General features: G+C 32.1%; 1 protein-coding gene across 1 annotated transcript; it reads left to right on the top strand.

Moving 5' to 3' along the window:
• The first annotated feature begins 1,101 nt into the window (after positions 1–1,101).
• LOC110657687 (transmembrane 9 superfamily member 11-like) lies at positions 1,102–3,133 on the top strand. Its single transcript, XM_021815002.2, has one exon. The coding sequence runs from the start codon at positions 1,123–1,125 to the stop codon at positions 3,130–3,132; it is 2,010 nt and encodes a 669-aa protein (XP_021670694.2). The 5' UTR covers positions 1,102–1,122; the 3' UTR covers position 3,133.
• Positions 3,134–16,343: the final 13,210 nt, after the last annotated feature.

The raw sequence follows: 16,343 nt of genomic DNA on the forward strand, positions 1-16,343 counted from the left end.
TTATGCAATTCTGGATTATCATCTGCTAATGAATGTATTTTGCTGTCATCTCGTCTTCCTTTTCTCGAACAATATCCAATAGAACAGTTACAACATACCAAGCATCGTCTCATTAAGCAGAATCTAAGGCTTTTCAACAATGTTTGACCCAGTGCACAACCTAATTCACAAGTCTTCTCAAAGGGCATACCATATAAATGGCTATAAAATGAAAGCATACTCCACCAACAACTATATATGCGTGTGCCAACATACGTAGCCTGCAATAAATTTGTGTTGTTGGAATCACATTAAAGTATGGATAGAATTTTAATTTAAAATTGCGTATGAAGTAAAAATTAAAATTCCATTAATAATTATAAATTGTTAAAATTTAATTGACATTAAAATTTTTAATGTTGTAATTATAATAAAAAATTAAAAATATTTTTGTCTATTTCAATGTTCCTTCTCACATAGATTATAGATCATTTTAAATGACTTGGTTTTTATATATACTAAATTATACTTAAAATCACTATTTATAGTAAAAAGATTTTAAAATATATAGAATATTAAAAAATAATGTTCTTATAGAAATAAAAAATAATTTCTTTCTTATTTAAAAAAATAGATCTTATGTATTACGTGAAGAAGACTGTATGTAAACGCCGGCCCACTCTATAATTTACCATCCACAGTAAACAGTGATGGAAAATGACAATAAATATATATATTTTTTTGAAACAGACAATAACATCATTATAAATCATTGCAAAATATAATGAAAAATAAAGAAGACGAAACAATTGGAAACCTACAATAACGCGTCGGTAATTTCGCTTGTTTGGAACTAAGAAATAGGCTAGTGGCGCTTGGCATTTCGGAAAAGACGAAATGAATATTATCATCAATCCGTGAAATACAAAGAGATCAACAGATATAAATCCTTACCCTCTCCCTTTTCTCTCCAAAAATTCCATTGTCCGGAAGTTCCCAATATTTCTGTTTGGTGTTCACTGAGGCCCTTCTCTCAATTTTTCTCTTTGTATCACTATATCCAAAATTTCGATTTTTTGCTTCTACACTCGTTTCATGATCTGGGTCTTCCAGACTCAGCATTATTCACCACAGTACTCGAAAATGGACTATTTTTATCATTTTAACATCTGGGTCTTGACCCTTAGCTTGATATACCATTCCGGTTATGGGTTTTACCTTCCTGGTGGTTACCCTCACAAATACAGTGTTGGTGAAGCTTTATCGGTGAAAATGAATTCCATCACTTCTATTGATACCCAGATGCCATTTAGCTATTACAGTCTACCCTTTTGCCAGCCTCTAGATGGTATCAAGTATAGTGCTGAAAATCTTGGTGGACTCCTTATGGGAGATAGGATTGAGAATTCCCCATATAGGTTTAGGATGCCTGTGAATGAGAGTGAGATCTTTTTGTGTAGAACTGAACCCTTGTCTGCTGGTAACTATAATCTTTTGAAGAAGAGGATTGATGAGATGTATCAGGTTAACTTGATTCTTGATAATTTGCCGGCAATAAGGTATACTAAGAAGGAGGCATACCCCATAAGGTGGACGGGTTATCCTGTTGGAATTAAGGTCCAGGAATCCTATTATGTGTTTAACCATTTGAAGTTTACAGTTCTTGTTAGTAAGGATGAAGAGGCTAATGTGGCACGTGTGATTGGGACTGGAGATGCTGCTGAGGTCATTCCAACAATTGGGAATGAAAGGTCGGATATTCCGGGGTACATGGTTGTGGGATTTGAAGTGGTTCCCTGCAGCTTCATGCACAACGTTCAGTCAGTGAAAAACTCAAAAATGTATGACAAATACCCATCTCCGATTAAATGTGATCCCACCACTGTGGCAATGCCAATTAAGGAGAATGAGTCAATTGTATTTACCTATGAGGTCACATTTGAGGAGAGTGATATCAAGTGGCCATCAAGATGGGATGCCTATTTGAAGATGGAGGGGTCAAAGGTGCATTGGTTCTCAATCGTGAATTCTCTGATGGTTATCACCTTCCTTTCTGGTATAGTCCTTGTCATTTTCCTGAGGACTGTGAGACGGGATTTGACCAGTTATGAGGAACTGGACAACGAGGCTAAAGCACAGGTGAATGAGGAGTTATCTGGGTTGAAACTTGTTGCGGGGGATGTTTTCCGTGCCCCAACCAATGCCTCACTTCTCTGTGTTATGGTTGGAGATGGAGTTCAGATCCTTGGGATGGCAGTTGTGACAATCGTATTTGCTGCACTTGGATTCATGTCACCCCTTTATCGTGGGACTCTTATTACAGGCATGCTTATATTCTACATGATTCTCGGTGTTGCAGCTGGCTATGTGGCAGTCCGCCTTTGGAGGACTATTGGATGTGGCGATCACAAAGGATGGGTTTCAGTTTCCTGGGGGGCTGCTTGCTTTTTCCCTGGTACTGCCTTTTTTATTCTAACCATTTTGAATTTCCTGATGTGGGGTAGTCATAGCACAGGAGCCATTCCATTCTCATTGTTTGTCAATCTGATTTTGCCCTGGTTCTGCATCTCTGTTCCCCTTACCCTAATTGGGGGATATTTTGGGGCAAAGGCACCCCATATTGAATACCCTGTTCGAGCCAGCCAGATTCCCCGGGAAATACCAGCTCAAAAGTACCCATCTTGGCTTCTAGTTCTTGGTGCCGGAACTCTTCCCTTTGGTACCCTTTTCATTGAGCTCTTCTTTATCATGTCTAGCATCTGGATGGGCCGTGTTTATTATGTTTTTGGGTTTCTCTTGATTGTTTTTATCCTTCTGGTGGTGGTTTGTGCCGAAGTGTCGCTTGTTTTAACTTACATGCATCTCGGCTTTGAGGACTGGAAATGGTGGTGGAAGTCCTTCTTTGCTTCTGGTTCAGTGGCCATCTATATTTTCTTGTACTCCATTAACTATCTGGTATTTGATCTCAAGAGTTTAAGTGGGCCAATCTCTGCAACGGTTTACCTGGGGTATTCTCTTCTAATGGCTGTAGCAATTATGTTTGCAACCGGAACCGTTGGATTTCTTTCATCATTCTGGTTTGTGCACTACTTGTTCTCTTCAGTAGACTGGATTGAGCTACCAAAATTTGGCAGTTTTGGAGAGCAGAAATGAATGCAGCCCTTTACATGCAGTAGTCTATCTTGTATTCCTTCTCTTTTCAGTTTACTTTCTGCCAAAATGTAATAACAATAATCTCAATCAGTGTTTGCATGGTTCTTTTTATTTCCATAGGTACAATATAAGTAAGCAAATATTTGAGCACCCTTCTAAGGTAGGGGTGGACATAGATTTATTTAAACGGTTTTAATATATTAAACTGAATAATCAATTAATTCCATGTGAGTTTAACAAAAGCATACTGATATGTGTTTGGAAAAAAAAAAGTTATGATAGATTGACCGCTAGAATAAAGTTTAGTTAATTCTTGCAAGTATGAATTTTTTTGATATAATGATTTTAAATAACTTCAAACGGATAACATTAAAATATTTATAATTTTTAAATATTAATATAAAATTAATGTCAAACTTGACTGGATGAAACAAAAAAAAAAATCATATTCTTAATCTCAACTAGTCTAACTGGATTTAAATAATTCAATTTGATTCCTTCATTTTATTTAAAGAAAATAAAAAATTTATTCACGTGTGTGTGTATATATATATATATATATATATATATATATATATATATATATATATATATATATATATATATATATATATATATATATATATATATATATATATATATATATCGTTCTCAAAATTCAACTGGTTTGGACGGAGTAGTGTTAAAAAAATTTTATTTTGTAAAAAATTTATTTTGTTTAATTTAAAGGAAAAAATATATATACAATAATGAATTATTTATTGAGAAAAAAAATAATGCATATAAATTTTCAAAACATAACAATAACTAAGTAGGAAAAATAAAATAATTTAATAAATTATAAATTCTCATTATAATCTTAAATTTACAATTTCCTCAACGAGTTTTCATTTTTTGGAAGCATTTTATAATCGCTTTATTATTAATGCTATCAAAAATATCTTTATCAATATATGTAATCCAAAAATCATTCAACAATTGATCTCCCATCCAATTCCACAATCAATCTTCACATTTTTAATTGCAGAAAATGCCCATTCAACACTTGCAGGTACAATAAGTAATATCAATACCAATTTCATAAGCAAATAAACTAGTGGATATACTAAATTTTCCTTTGTTTGGACAAGGTTTTGAGCAAGACTACCGATTCCTTTAATTGCTGAAAACTCATCGTTAAAACGCACAACAATAATATAGGTCCCAAGTTGATTATCAAGTGCCATAAGCTCCATTGATGAAAGTCACATGAATAGAATTGAGCAAGAAGAATCAATTTTTCTTTATCAAAAGATGAAAATGAATTATTTGGATTTAAGCATGCCAAACAAAGAAGCAATTTGGTATTAATCTCAGTAAAATGACTATTAAGCTCTTAAAGTTGTAAATCTATGACCGCATAAAATCACTTCACTTGATAATGATGTAAATTGGTAACTTAATGAATGTTTCGCCATGATCTCCCTTTCATTTGAAACATATTATCCATGTTCAAAACAATTATACTGTGTTTTCTCACAAAAAAGCAAACTTCAGCTAACAACTTATCCCATTCTTCATCTTTCATCATTTGTAATCATTGTTTTGATATTGTAACTAATGCCATGGCATTAATAATGTCTTACTCTTTTCTTTGCAAAGCCTTTGATAATTCATCTGTAATTCCTAAAAAACCGTTCATTAAATGTAAGCTAAATACAAAATCAAAAGATTGTATTACTTCTAATATTATGCTTCACCCTTTGCTCTGAACTTGTACCATCCTCAACAATACTATCAAGTACCTAAACCGTAGATGACAACATAATGATCAAATTTAGCATTGTACCATAATGTGACCCAACGTGTATCTATTGCTCTTTTAAGACTAGTTTCTTGATTTAATCCATGACCACTTATCATTTCACCAGTTTTTAATGCCTTAGAAACTTTAGTGGCTTGACTTTTTCGAAGAATATCTTAACGCTTACATGAGAGTCCAACAACATTTAACAAATTAGCAATCATATTAAAAAGCAAATATCGCTTTTTTACAATAGCAACAAGGGTTAATTGAATCTAATGAGCAAAACAACGAACATAATATGCAGTTTCATTCTCCCTTATAATTAAGCTTTCAACCCATAAAATTCACCTCTCATATTACTAGCCCTATCATAATCTTGGCCTAATAATCTTGCCATGCTTAATCCATACTTAGTGAACAATGACTTGATGGGTCCCAATCGCAAGTGCACGGGTCGTACAAGTAATATAGAAAAGATATCGTTCCCACGAAGAGTTGTGTTAATGATTGAATTTTTTATATAAAAATTGACTAATTTGAACTATTTTTGAAATTCAAGCAATAGATTGATAGATATTGAAGTGTAAAATATATATATGCAAAATTAATAATCTAATCAACAATGTAAAGATTCAACTAAATTTGCAGCAAATTAAAATAAGCAAATTGAAATATAGTAAGATTTAAAATGACAAGCAATTAAATTCAATTAGAAATTAACAATAATAAAGGGGTGATTCCAGAGTTTGGGAGTTCATATTCAAGCTATTTTGTGATTTTTAAATTAATTATCCAATCTTATGGAATTTACAGGTTTTAAGGAGATTAATCCTTAAATCCTTTGAATACTCTTTCGAGTGAGACAAAGAGTTCCTTAATCAATCTAATCCTACTTTCGTGGAGTTAAAATTAATCAAGACCCATTAAGTTCCTTAATTAATATGTAAATCCTCTTAATCCTTAGTCTATTTTCAAATCTAAGTTAATTAAGTCCAATTTCTTGATTATCTATCACAAGGTTTTCTCCTTTCGATGCTTCAACCATGGATTAAGAACAATACTTAATGGGATCCTACACTAAGCATGTCATTGAGCATACAAGAAATGGATAAAACTTCATTAAAACTACAAAATATGGATTACCCAATCAAAATCCATAAAATATCTAAAATATTATATCTCAACTCCAGAATCTAATGAAAACTACTCACTATCCATAATATTTACAATAAATTCTAAGTAAATAAGGAAATAAATCTTAAATCTAAGCTAAGAACTAAGAAACCCAATACAAGAAAGGTAGAAAATAGGGAAGAAAAGAAGAAGAAGCCAAATCTGATCCATAAAAGGGAAGTGGTGCCCCCTTGCTTTGTTTTCTGACATTTTCTCTGCCTCTCTCTACTTTCTTCTTCTTTCTTCCCTTTCTGAAATGGGATAAGGACCTATTTATATCTTTCTGAAAAGTAGCCCTAAAATAGTGTGTTTGAGGTTAAGTTCACGTGAGGGAATCTTCTGCCAGCTCATTATGAAGAGTTACATAGGTTGTGCAAGTTTCTTATGCAGATTCTATGCAAAATTGGTGGTTCCAGGTGCTTCCCGTGATGTTGCATAAGCTATGCAAGTTGGTTGTGCAGTTTTTTCAAACTTTGGAGTCTTCTATGAAACTGTATAAGTTATGCAGGCCCTTATGCAGTTTTCGGCATATTTAGGGCTCTCTGCGTGAAGCTACATAAGCAAAGAATGGATCTACATAAGTTATGCAATAGCTTATGCAGATTTTGGCTATTTTGATTGTCTCCTCCGTGAAACTGCATAAGTAGAGTGCGAGACTGCATAAGTTATGCAGTTTTTCGTGAAGCTGCATAAGCAAGGAGTAAGTCTGCATAAGTCATACAGTGACTTATGCAGGTTTCGACAGGTTTGGAAAATTGCTTCTTCCTGTGCAGAACTGCACAGCTTATATGGCAAGTTATGCACATTTCGGCCACTTTGCATTCTTCAACTTTCAAGCTTTGTTTTTGACATCTTTGGCTAGGAATCACTCCTCACTGGCATAATTTCTTTTTAGACTCTCAAAAACACCATTTTACCTACAAAACAAAGCAAAAATTACAATTTAATCCAAAAATTGAAAATCACGAAAAACTATCTAAATAACTAATAAAATTAGCTAAAAGTGACTAACAAATAAATAAAATGGCCATGAAATTAAACTTAAATGACTATGCAAAATGCATGTATCAAATACCCTCAAACTCAAATCTTTGCTTGTCCTCAGGCAAACTTTAAAATATAATGCAATTTTTTAGGGGTGCCTTGTCCAAAGAGATATGAAAATCACCTATTAAAATAACTTAACATACCTTTGGCCATACCAACAATCCATATATCCATCCTTCAAGATGCAAAGAATCTAATGCTTATCCAAGCTTTCACCGCTTAGCCATCAAGTCAATTATCATCCAAAATTCCCAAACCAACCAATCAAAAGGGAAAGTCATGCTCAAAAAGAATTCTAGATCAATCAATAGCCAAAGTGTCTCTATATAGAATGATGAAATTTAATGAATGAATTTCCAATCCTATAGGCAAACTCCCTACTCCTATCTCCACTAATATAGCAAGTATTATCAAGAGATCAAAGGTCTTTTTAGGGATGTAATGGGGCTATGGGTTTCAAAATGAGGCTAAGAAGAAAAAGGATAAAAATGATTCAAAGCATGAGAATATTTTAAATCTTGAAAACATAAGGTACACCTCTTATTACCTATTTTTTTTCTTTCCTCTCTTTTTTTCTTTTTCTCTTTTTTTTTTTATAATTTTTCTTTTTCTTTCTTTTTTTTTTCTCTTTCCTTTTTTTATATATAAAGAGGAGAGAAATACACAATGAGAATTTTCAATTGCTAGCATATTTTACAAAATACATAAAATGGAGGGACACTTTGATACTTTAAGCTTGTATCTTCTCTTGATGATTGTTCCTAAAAATACCACCCCCAAACTCATTTCCTTTAATTACTTTGGGTGTATTTCTTTTAATTTGAATGACAATAATGAAAAGTACATACATACTAGCATTTTTACATCATGATAAGCATTTCTTCTCCCTTTTATTATTTTTTTTGCTTTCTCCTTTTTTTTTGTTTTTTTTATAGTGTACCTAATATTATAAATAATTATTCTCATGAAAAGGGTTGGAGTGTTTGGTTCATTGGCTAGGTAGCAATAAGGGTTTCAAGAAAAATTAGGAATATAAAGGCTTAAAGGGGTTTGCAAGGGTTAATTTTAATTAGGAAAAGGGCCAAAGGTTTAAAATGAGAAGGTTTAAATCAAAGAATGCCTAATCATCTCTCTTTTCAAGTACAAGCTGGTATTTTGTTTCGAAAGGTTTAGAAAATTGTTCTAGGATTGGCGAGACATCACTTGACTACCTTTTATCCTATAGCTCTCTCTAAACACTTCCATCTCCAAATGACTAGTTGGGTAGCTTTTTGGCTAAGAAGATATAGGCAAAGGATAAACACTTCAAAACTTTGCACCTCTTAGGAAATTTTCAATCGACAAACCTAACCAAAGGTGAGCTAAATCACTCTTATAAGCAACTTCTCATAACTCAAAGGACTTGGCAAAAATTTTATTTTATGAATGCATGTGCATGGTTCCTAAAAATGAATGCATTAACTAAACATAAGAAATTTATATGCAAATTTTCCATATGGTTCCTATATGAAGTATGGTATGTATGTATGTGTGTAAAAAAATATTTACAATATGAATGTATGATGTATTTATTGTATGAAATGAAATGCACTTAGACTAAAATGCTAAAAAAAAAATTTTAAGCAAAAATAAGTAAAAATCTTATATACACCCCAAGTTCAAAGTGGACATTGTCTTCAATGTCAAAATAAATGCAAAGATGGGATGGGATGCAAAAAGTTGGTGCATAAAAGTACAATAAGTGAATAAATCATAAGTAAGGACTAAAATAAGTAAGTGCATAAAATAGATATGAAATATTCCATAGTGTTAAAATAAAAATAGAGCTTACTTGTGATAGCAATGATGTATATCATGTTGCAAAAAGTGAGAAGAATTTACCTTGAATAAAGAATTGACAATTGGAAACAATTAAGATTGAAAAGTGCCTCAACAATGCTATTAAAGTGGATGGATTTCTTAGAAATGAGTTGCTGCATAAGTTAGTGCATGGGCTGTGCAAAAACTATCATAAATAGTAAATTCTGTAAAAATATGCTTTGTGAACAATGTTTTCTGCACAATTGGTAAATAGCAGTAAAACTGCAAAAGCTGTGCATCAAATTGTGTAGTTTTCAGCAGAGTGAATAAAAGAGTATGAACAGTACTGCAACTTAAAAATGCATTCCAAAAATAGTTGTTGGTGTCTAAAACTTAATTGAAATGAAAAATATCAACTACATAAACTTCATTAACACCAAAATTAAGACCAACATGAACAAATACACTGTTTTTGCAAAATGAAAGCACCAAATTCTGCTATGAACAGTATTTTCTGCACAAATATGCATGTGAACAGTACCAATTTTTGTAGAACTGCTCTGTGAACAGTAAAATCTGTAGAATTTGTCTTATGAACAGTAAATTCTATAGAAATCTCAATTTCTACACTTAATAGGCAATATTAAAACACTAAACACCATATCAAATGATGCCAACTCATTCTCATTCAAAGAATACACATTCTAAAGCCCAAAAATTAACCAAATTGGTATTTGTAACAAGAAATATCTATCTCAAAAATCTGGATTCAAACCCAACACATTAAAATCAAATATACACACCAACTCAATTCTCAATTCCACAAATAAATGAATCATTCAACTCTTCAATCCAAACACACTCTCTCACATCAAACATCAACATCAAAAAAATAAATTGGTTACATCACCTCAACCACTTATCAGAATGAAAAGCAAGAGATGAACTCCTTTAAATGATGCCTTTTGCACAATTCAAGCTTTTGACAATAACTCTCATTCTTGCCAATTTGACAAAATATGCTGCATAATAAGCACAAATCAAATTTAGAGCCAAATCAATTATGCAACCTCATAAGCACATATTAAAAGAATAGAAAACTCCCTCAATCTGCATTTTCTCATCTTCCATCTAGCAAGCATATGTATAAAGAAAAATTGGAAAATTGTCAAAAATTAAATCTAAGGGTGATTGAAAACTAAGAAAAACAAAACAAATAAAATAAAATTAACCCAAAAAAAAAAAAAAAAAAAGAAGTTAGGGTGCCTCCCAAGAGCACTAAGTTATGGTCATTAGCTTGACCCTTGTCATATATGCTAATTACAAAGCGGCTTCATTCCATAATAATTGTCATATAACATGACATATGGATCTTGATATAAAGTGCCCTCAAGATTGGTAAAATTTGAAGCAAGTTTGCATGTAGCACGAACAACACTTGGAGTGGAATCACATGCTTGGGTTGAAGAAAGCTTTAGCTCATGGAGGATATAAAATGGTGAAGGAGGTATCCATGAGAGAAAAGAGTCTTCCAATGGTGTATGTGTAAGTACCATCATTGAGCTCAAGTTGATGATTTTATCAATTTCCTTAACTACCAACTTCATTTCTGACTCATTGACATATAAGCCCTCTTCCAATGACCCTCCAAGGATAAAAGAGTTGTTTTCTTCAACTTTAAATTCCATTTCTTCTTCAAATAACTTCTTTTCTTGTGGGAACTCTATTGGTAACTCATCTTTAAGGGATTTTTCTTTTTCTGATGAGGCTCCGCTTCTTCTGCAGATTCAAATTTCCATGAAGCTTTGTCATAGCTAAACTCATTGTCCCTATGTTGATTTTTTAGTTCCTCCTCATAAGGTCCATTCATCATCTTGATTGATAGCTCATTTTTCTTCATTGATGTTTTAAGATCATTCAATTCAACTACCATTTCTTTAAGTTTCATTTGCTGATCTTCTTGAATCTTCAATAATTAGTTGAAGAAACTTTCAAATTTATCTTCTTCCTCTTCAAGTCCCACTCCCTTCTCTTCTTCAAACTCAAATGGTTGGTGTGGTTGGTGTGAAATATTAGATTGGTAGTGGTATGGAGGATATTAGTGACTCAAACCCTGCAGTGAAGGGTCCCAATGCCAATGGTAATCAAAATCTGCCACGTCATTCAATAAGTGAATGAGATCATCATGACCTCTTTGAAGAACATGATCACCAGTTGCCCAAGCACCATAATCAACCCAATTTCTTGTTGCTTCATCCAAACCATTATAGAAATAAAGAATTAGAGACTTATTTGAAAGGTTGTGGTTAGAAAATCTCTCTACCATATCATTGAATCTTCCCCAAGCAGCATAAAAGGGCTTCAAGTGTAGTTGAGCAAAACTTGTGAAGACTTGTGCATGAAACATTTTAATTAACCTCACAAGATAAACAAACGAAAACAAAATTAGAAATATAAAAAAAAAACTCAAAAAGAAAAACAAAAAGTGAAGTCATAATAAAGAGAATTAAAAAGAAAATGTTTAAATTACCTAAACAACCAAATCATCTAATATCAAACAATAAAATGAAAACAACCAAAAACACAAAGTGAAAAGATAATATATAAAAATAAAAACCTAAAATAACTAAAACAATAAAAAATTCAATCTTAAACAAACAACTCTCTGGCAACGGCGCTAAAAACTTGATGGGTCCCAACCGCAAGTGCACGGGTCATACAAGTAATATAGAAAAGATATCGTTCCCACGAAGAGTTGTGTTAATGATTAAATTTTTTATATAAAAATTGACTAATTTGAACTATTTTTGAAATTCAAGTAATAGATTGATAGATATTGAAGTGTAAAATCTATATATGCAAAATTAATAATCTAATCAACAATGTAAAGATTCAACTAAATTTGCAGTAAATTAAAATAAGCAAATTGAAATATGACAAGATTTAAAATGGCAAGCAATTAAATTCAATTAGAAATTAACAATAATAAAGGGGTGATTCCGGAGTTTGGGAGTTCATATTCAAGTTATTTTGGAATTTTTAAATTGATTATCCAATCTTATGGAATTTACAGGTTTTAAAGAGATTAATCCTTAAATCCTTTGAATACTCTTTCGAGTGAGACAAAGAGTGCCTTAATCAATCTAATCCTATTTTCGTGGAGTTAAAATTAATCAAGACTCATTAAGTTTCTTAATTAATTTGTAAATCCTCTTAATCCTTAATCTATTTTTAGATCTAAATTAATTAAGTCCAATTTCTTGATTATCTATCACAAGGTTTTCTCCTTTCGATGCTTCAACCATGGATTAAGAACAATACTTAATGGGATCCTACACTAAGCATGTCATTGAGCACACAAGAAATGGATAAAACTTCATTAAAAGCACAAAATATAGATTATCCAATCAAAATCCACAAAATATCTCAAATATTATATCCCAACTCCAGAATCTAATGAAAACTACTCACTATCTATAATATTTACAATAAATTCTAAGTAAATATGAAAATAAATCTTAAATCTAAGCTAAGAACTAAGAAACCCAATACAAGAAAGGTAGGAAATAGGGAAGAAAAGAAGAAGAAGCCAAATCTGATCCAGAAAAGGGAAGTGGCGCCCCCTTGCTCTATTTTCTGACGTTTTCTCTGCCTCTCTCCACTTTCTTCTTCTTTCCTCCCTTTCTGAAATGGGATAAGGACCTATTTATATCTTTCTGACAAGTAGCCCTAAAATGGTGTGTTTGAGGTGAAGTTCACGTGAGGGAATCTTCTGCCAGCTCATTATGAAGAGTTGCATAGGTTGTGCAAGTTTCTTATGCAGATTCCATGCAAAATTGGTGGTTCCAGGTGCTTCCCGTGATGTTGCATAAGCTATGCAGGTTGGTTATGCAGTTTTTTCAAGCTTTGGAGTCTTCTATGAAACTGCATAAGTGGACTGCATAAGTTATGCAGGCCCTTATGCAGTTTTCGGCATGTTTAGGGCTCTCTGCGTGAAGCTGCATAAGCAAAGAATGGATCTGCATAAGTTATGCAATAGCTTATGCAGATTTCGGCTATTTTGATTGTCTCCTTCGTGAAACTGCATAAGCAGAGTGCGAGACTGCATAAGTTATGCAGTTTTTCGTGAAGCTGCATAAGCAAGGAGTAAGTCTGCATAAGTCATGCAGTGACTTATGCAGGTTTCGACAGGTTTGGAAAATTGCTTCTTCTTCCTGTGCAGAACTGCACAACTTATACGATAAGTTATGCACATTTCGGCTACTTTGCATTCTTCAACTTTCAAGCTTTGTTTTTGACATCTTTGGCTATAGGAATCACTCCTCACTGGTATAATTTCTTTTTAGTCCCTTAAAAACACTATTTTACCTACAAAACAAAGCAAAAATTATAATTTAATCCAAAAATTGACAATCATGAAAAACTATCTAAACAACTAATAAAATTAGCTAAAAGTGACTAACAAATAAATAAAATGGCCATGAAATTAAACTTAAATGACTATGCAAAATGCATGTATCATGACTCAATTGATGATTTAAGAGACAAAGCACTTTGTATCAGAAATATGCGCAATTCCAAAAAATCTTTTAACCACACAACCATTTTTGTCAACATAACGTAAGATAATAATCATTTGTTCTTTCACTGTTACATCATGAGACTCGTCAACTAAAATTGCAAAGAGATCATTAATAATAACATTCAAAGTTTCAATTGTAGAGGCATTTATAATGTCATTTTGAATATCATAAGCTGTTAACTTAAGATTATCAAGAGCATGTCATCCAACAACACTGTTAATTATCTCATTATTCTCAACTAGAAACTTTAAAAGTTCAAGAAAATTTCCCCAATTTTTTGAATCATTTGATTCATCATGCCCATGAAAAGGAAGCCTTTTCCGTAAAAGAAATCGTAGACAATCAATTGATGCACCTAATCAAGTTCTGTATTGCATTCTTACTTGATCAGAATGTCTATTAAATGCAACTTCTATGTGTTGATCTTGTTTCATTAGTGCTTCACATTTTCTTCAAGCAACATTGTGAGTACTTTGGACCTCCTACATGAATATCTAGTCTCTCTTTTTTATTTCAAGCATCAAAACCTTCAGTAACAAATGAATCTCCGCTTCCTTGCTTGCCAATTTCAAGTCTGAGAAGATAGCAACATAAGCAAAATATAGACTCCTTTACTATACTGCACTCTAACCCAGTACCACATTCTTTATACCAACTGGGATTAAAATGTGCACTATATTATAAATCTTTGTTGTTTAAAATTATGATTGTGTGGTTGGCAAGGTCCTTTTTGCAAATATGCCCTTCTTACTCTATCTCGGTCATTATGACGATATTTTAAAATTTTAATCCTTAATCCATGATCAGCAGAAAGATTCTCTAAGTCAATCACATTCAGGGGTTGCCTTGAACTACTCTCTATAGTTTTTTTAAGACTAATTTCTTAATCTGGGTCAATCGGTTGATCAAATTGTGATTTTCTTTTAATTATGAGCTTATCCATAATTTATCAAAAGCAAGAATTTGTATTAAATTTAATTTTACAATATAAATTTAACATATAATAATGATATTTGTATTTTTTTTTTCATATATTACATGTTGATTGTCAAAATAATAAGTATAATAATTATTAATCTACTAAATATAAAATAAGATACTAAAACAATATAAAATTAGATGAAAATCAATTTACATTTAAAATTTATTCCAACAATTTATGCATACACACACCTAATCATGAGCTTTTGATGAATTTCCCTCGAATTTAAATTTTTCTTTAGTTTTCCGCCAAAAAAAAAAAAAAAGTTGCACAACAAGTTTGCTTTCCTTTCCACCGAGATCTTAATTTGCCAATGTGATTATAAAGTCTTTTCATAAGGCTAAAAGTAGTTTTATCCTTTTCCTAAAAGGGTTACACAATTTATCAAGCATCCATCATAAACTAGAATCCTTAAAATAAGGATTTGTGGGTCTTTCAACTTTGTCCTTTACCTACTCATGTTAGGACTTTTTGTCTTTAAAAGAATTTATTATATATATATATATATATATATATATATATATATATATATATATATATATATATATATATATATGTATATATAATTTCTTTAAAAAAAATATGTGGGTTTAATTGACCCCACATACTAAGAGCTAGCTCCATCCTTGACTGGCCACCTTCTAATATGCTCCAGTGGTTTTATTTGGGTATTTTGTAAGAATGGAAGTAGCAGCGAGACAGGCTAGGTTAATTTTCATCCAGGGGAAATTATAAAAATTATTATATGGTTTCACTCATTTTTTACTTCAAGGTCGGTAATACTTGAGATTTTGCTCTGTTAACAACAAATTTTCATTTTTTTTTTGTCAAAACCTACTAATCGTGGCATTAAATATTTAATTAAAATATTTTTATTATAATTATAGGTCCCATTTTTTTTTTTCCTTTCTTTCCATATGTCCTTCTTCTTCTTTGAAAGCTCCTCTGCACATTTTTGACCCAATTAAGTCTTCCCATAACTACAACTCTTTCAAGCTCTCATTTAACTTTAGAGCAGTAGCTATAACCCAGCTTTAATAGGCCCTACACCTAATTTAGAAAATGTGCCATCTTTAATCACTATATTCCTTTTTAAAATCTCCCAACACTCGCATAAGCATTCTATTTCAAATATGCTTCATCGAAATACAAGTTGCTTGATGTTTGGCCTACATCATGTTTAGACTACATCTACTTTGGAGCAATATTCAATTACATAGTACTTGCTCTAAGCCCCAATCAACTCAATGAAACTCAAGATTCATTAAGGAAGATTGAATGGTTTTATTAGTGCCCAAGTCTGAGAGGATCTACGAGAAGTTGGAAATGTTGTCCTTAGAAATGTTTACATTCAGAAAGTGTCCTATTTGTTGGTAAAAGCCTAAAATTGATTGAGAAAGGTCAAAGGAAATGCATTATAAATTGAGGGTTTGTGATTGAATGGCTTGCAAAAGCCATTGTAGATCTCTAAGGTTCTATTTGATGCCATTGCTAAGATGGGAAGCGAGCTTTAGCTCTGTGTGCTTTACCTAAACATTTTTTTCAAAGACAAATTTGGAAGTAGTGCATGTTCCATGAAAAAGGAACTATTTCTTAATGTAATATACATAGAGGAAAAGGGAACCTTTTGTTTTTTAGTGGAGCTAGGGTGAGTTAAGCATACTGTGTCAAATATTTGACAATGTTGGTATGTGAGAGAGAGAGAGAGAGAGAGAGAGAGAGAGAGAGAGAGAGAGAGAGAGATGAACTCATGCTCTCAACTTCTCGATGAAGGATAAATTTAAGAAAGGTTGTTTCAACTTTCTAAGGTAATGGATAGTTCTAGTCATCATTTTCTTCG

Source organism: Hevea brasiliensis, chromosome 17, assembly GCF_030052815.1.
Source record: "Hevea brasiliensis isolate MT/VB/25A 57/8 chromosome 17, ASM3005281v1, whole genome shotgun sequence".
Lineage (NCBI taxonomy): Eukaryota > Viridiplantae > Streptophyta > Magnoliopsida > Malpighiales > Euphorbiaceae > Hevea > Hevea brasiliensis.

Bases quoted from the DNA above. Each gene is read 5' to 3' on its own strand.
- LOC110657687 (XM_021815002.2), top strand. From the start codon at position 1,123: ATGGACTATTTTTATCATTTTAACATCTGGGTCTTGACCCTTAGCTTG.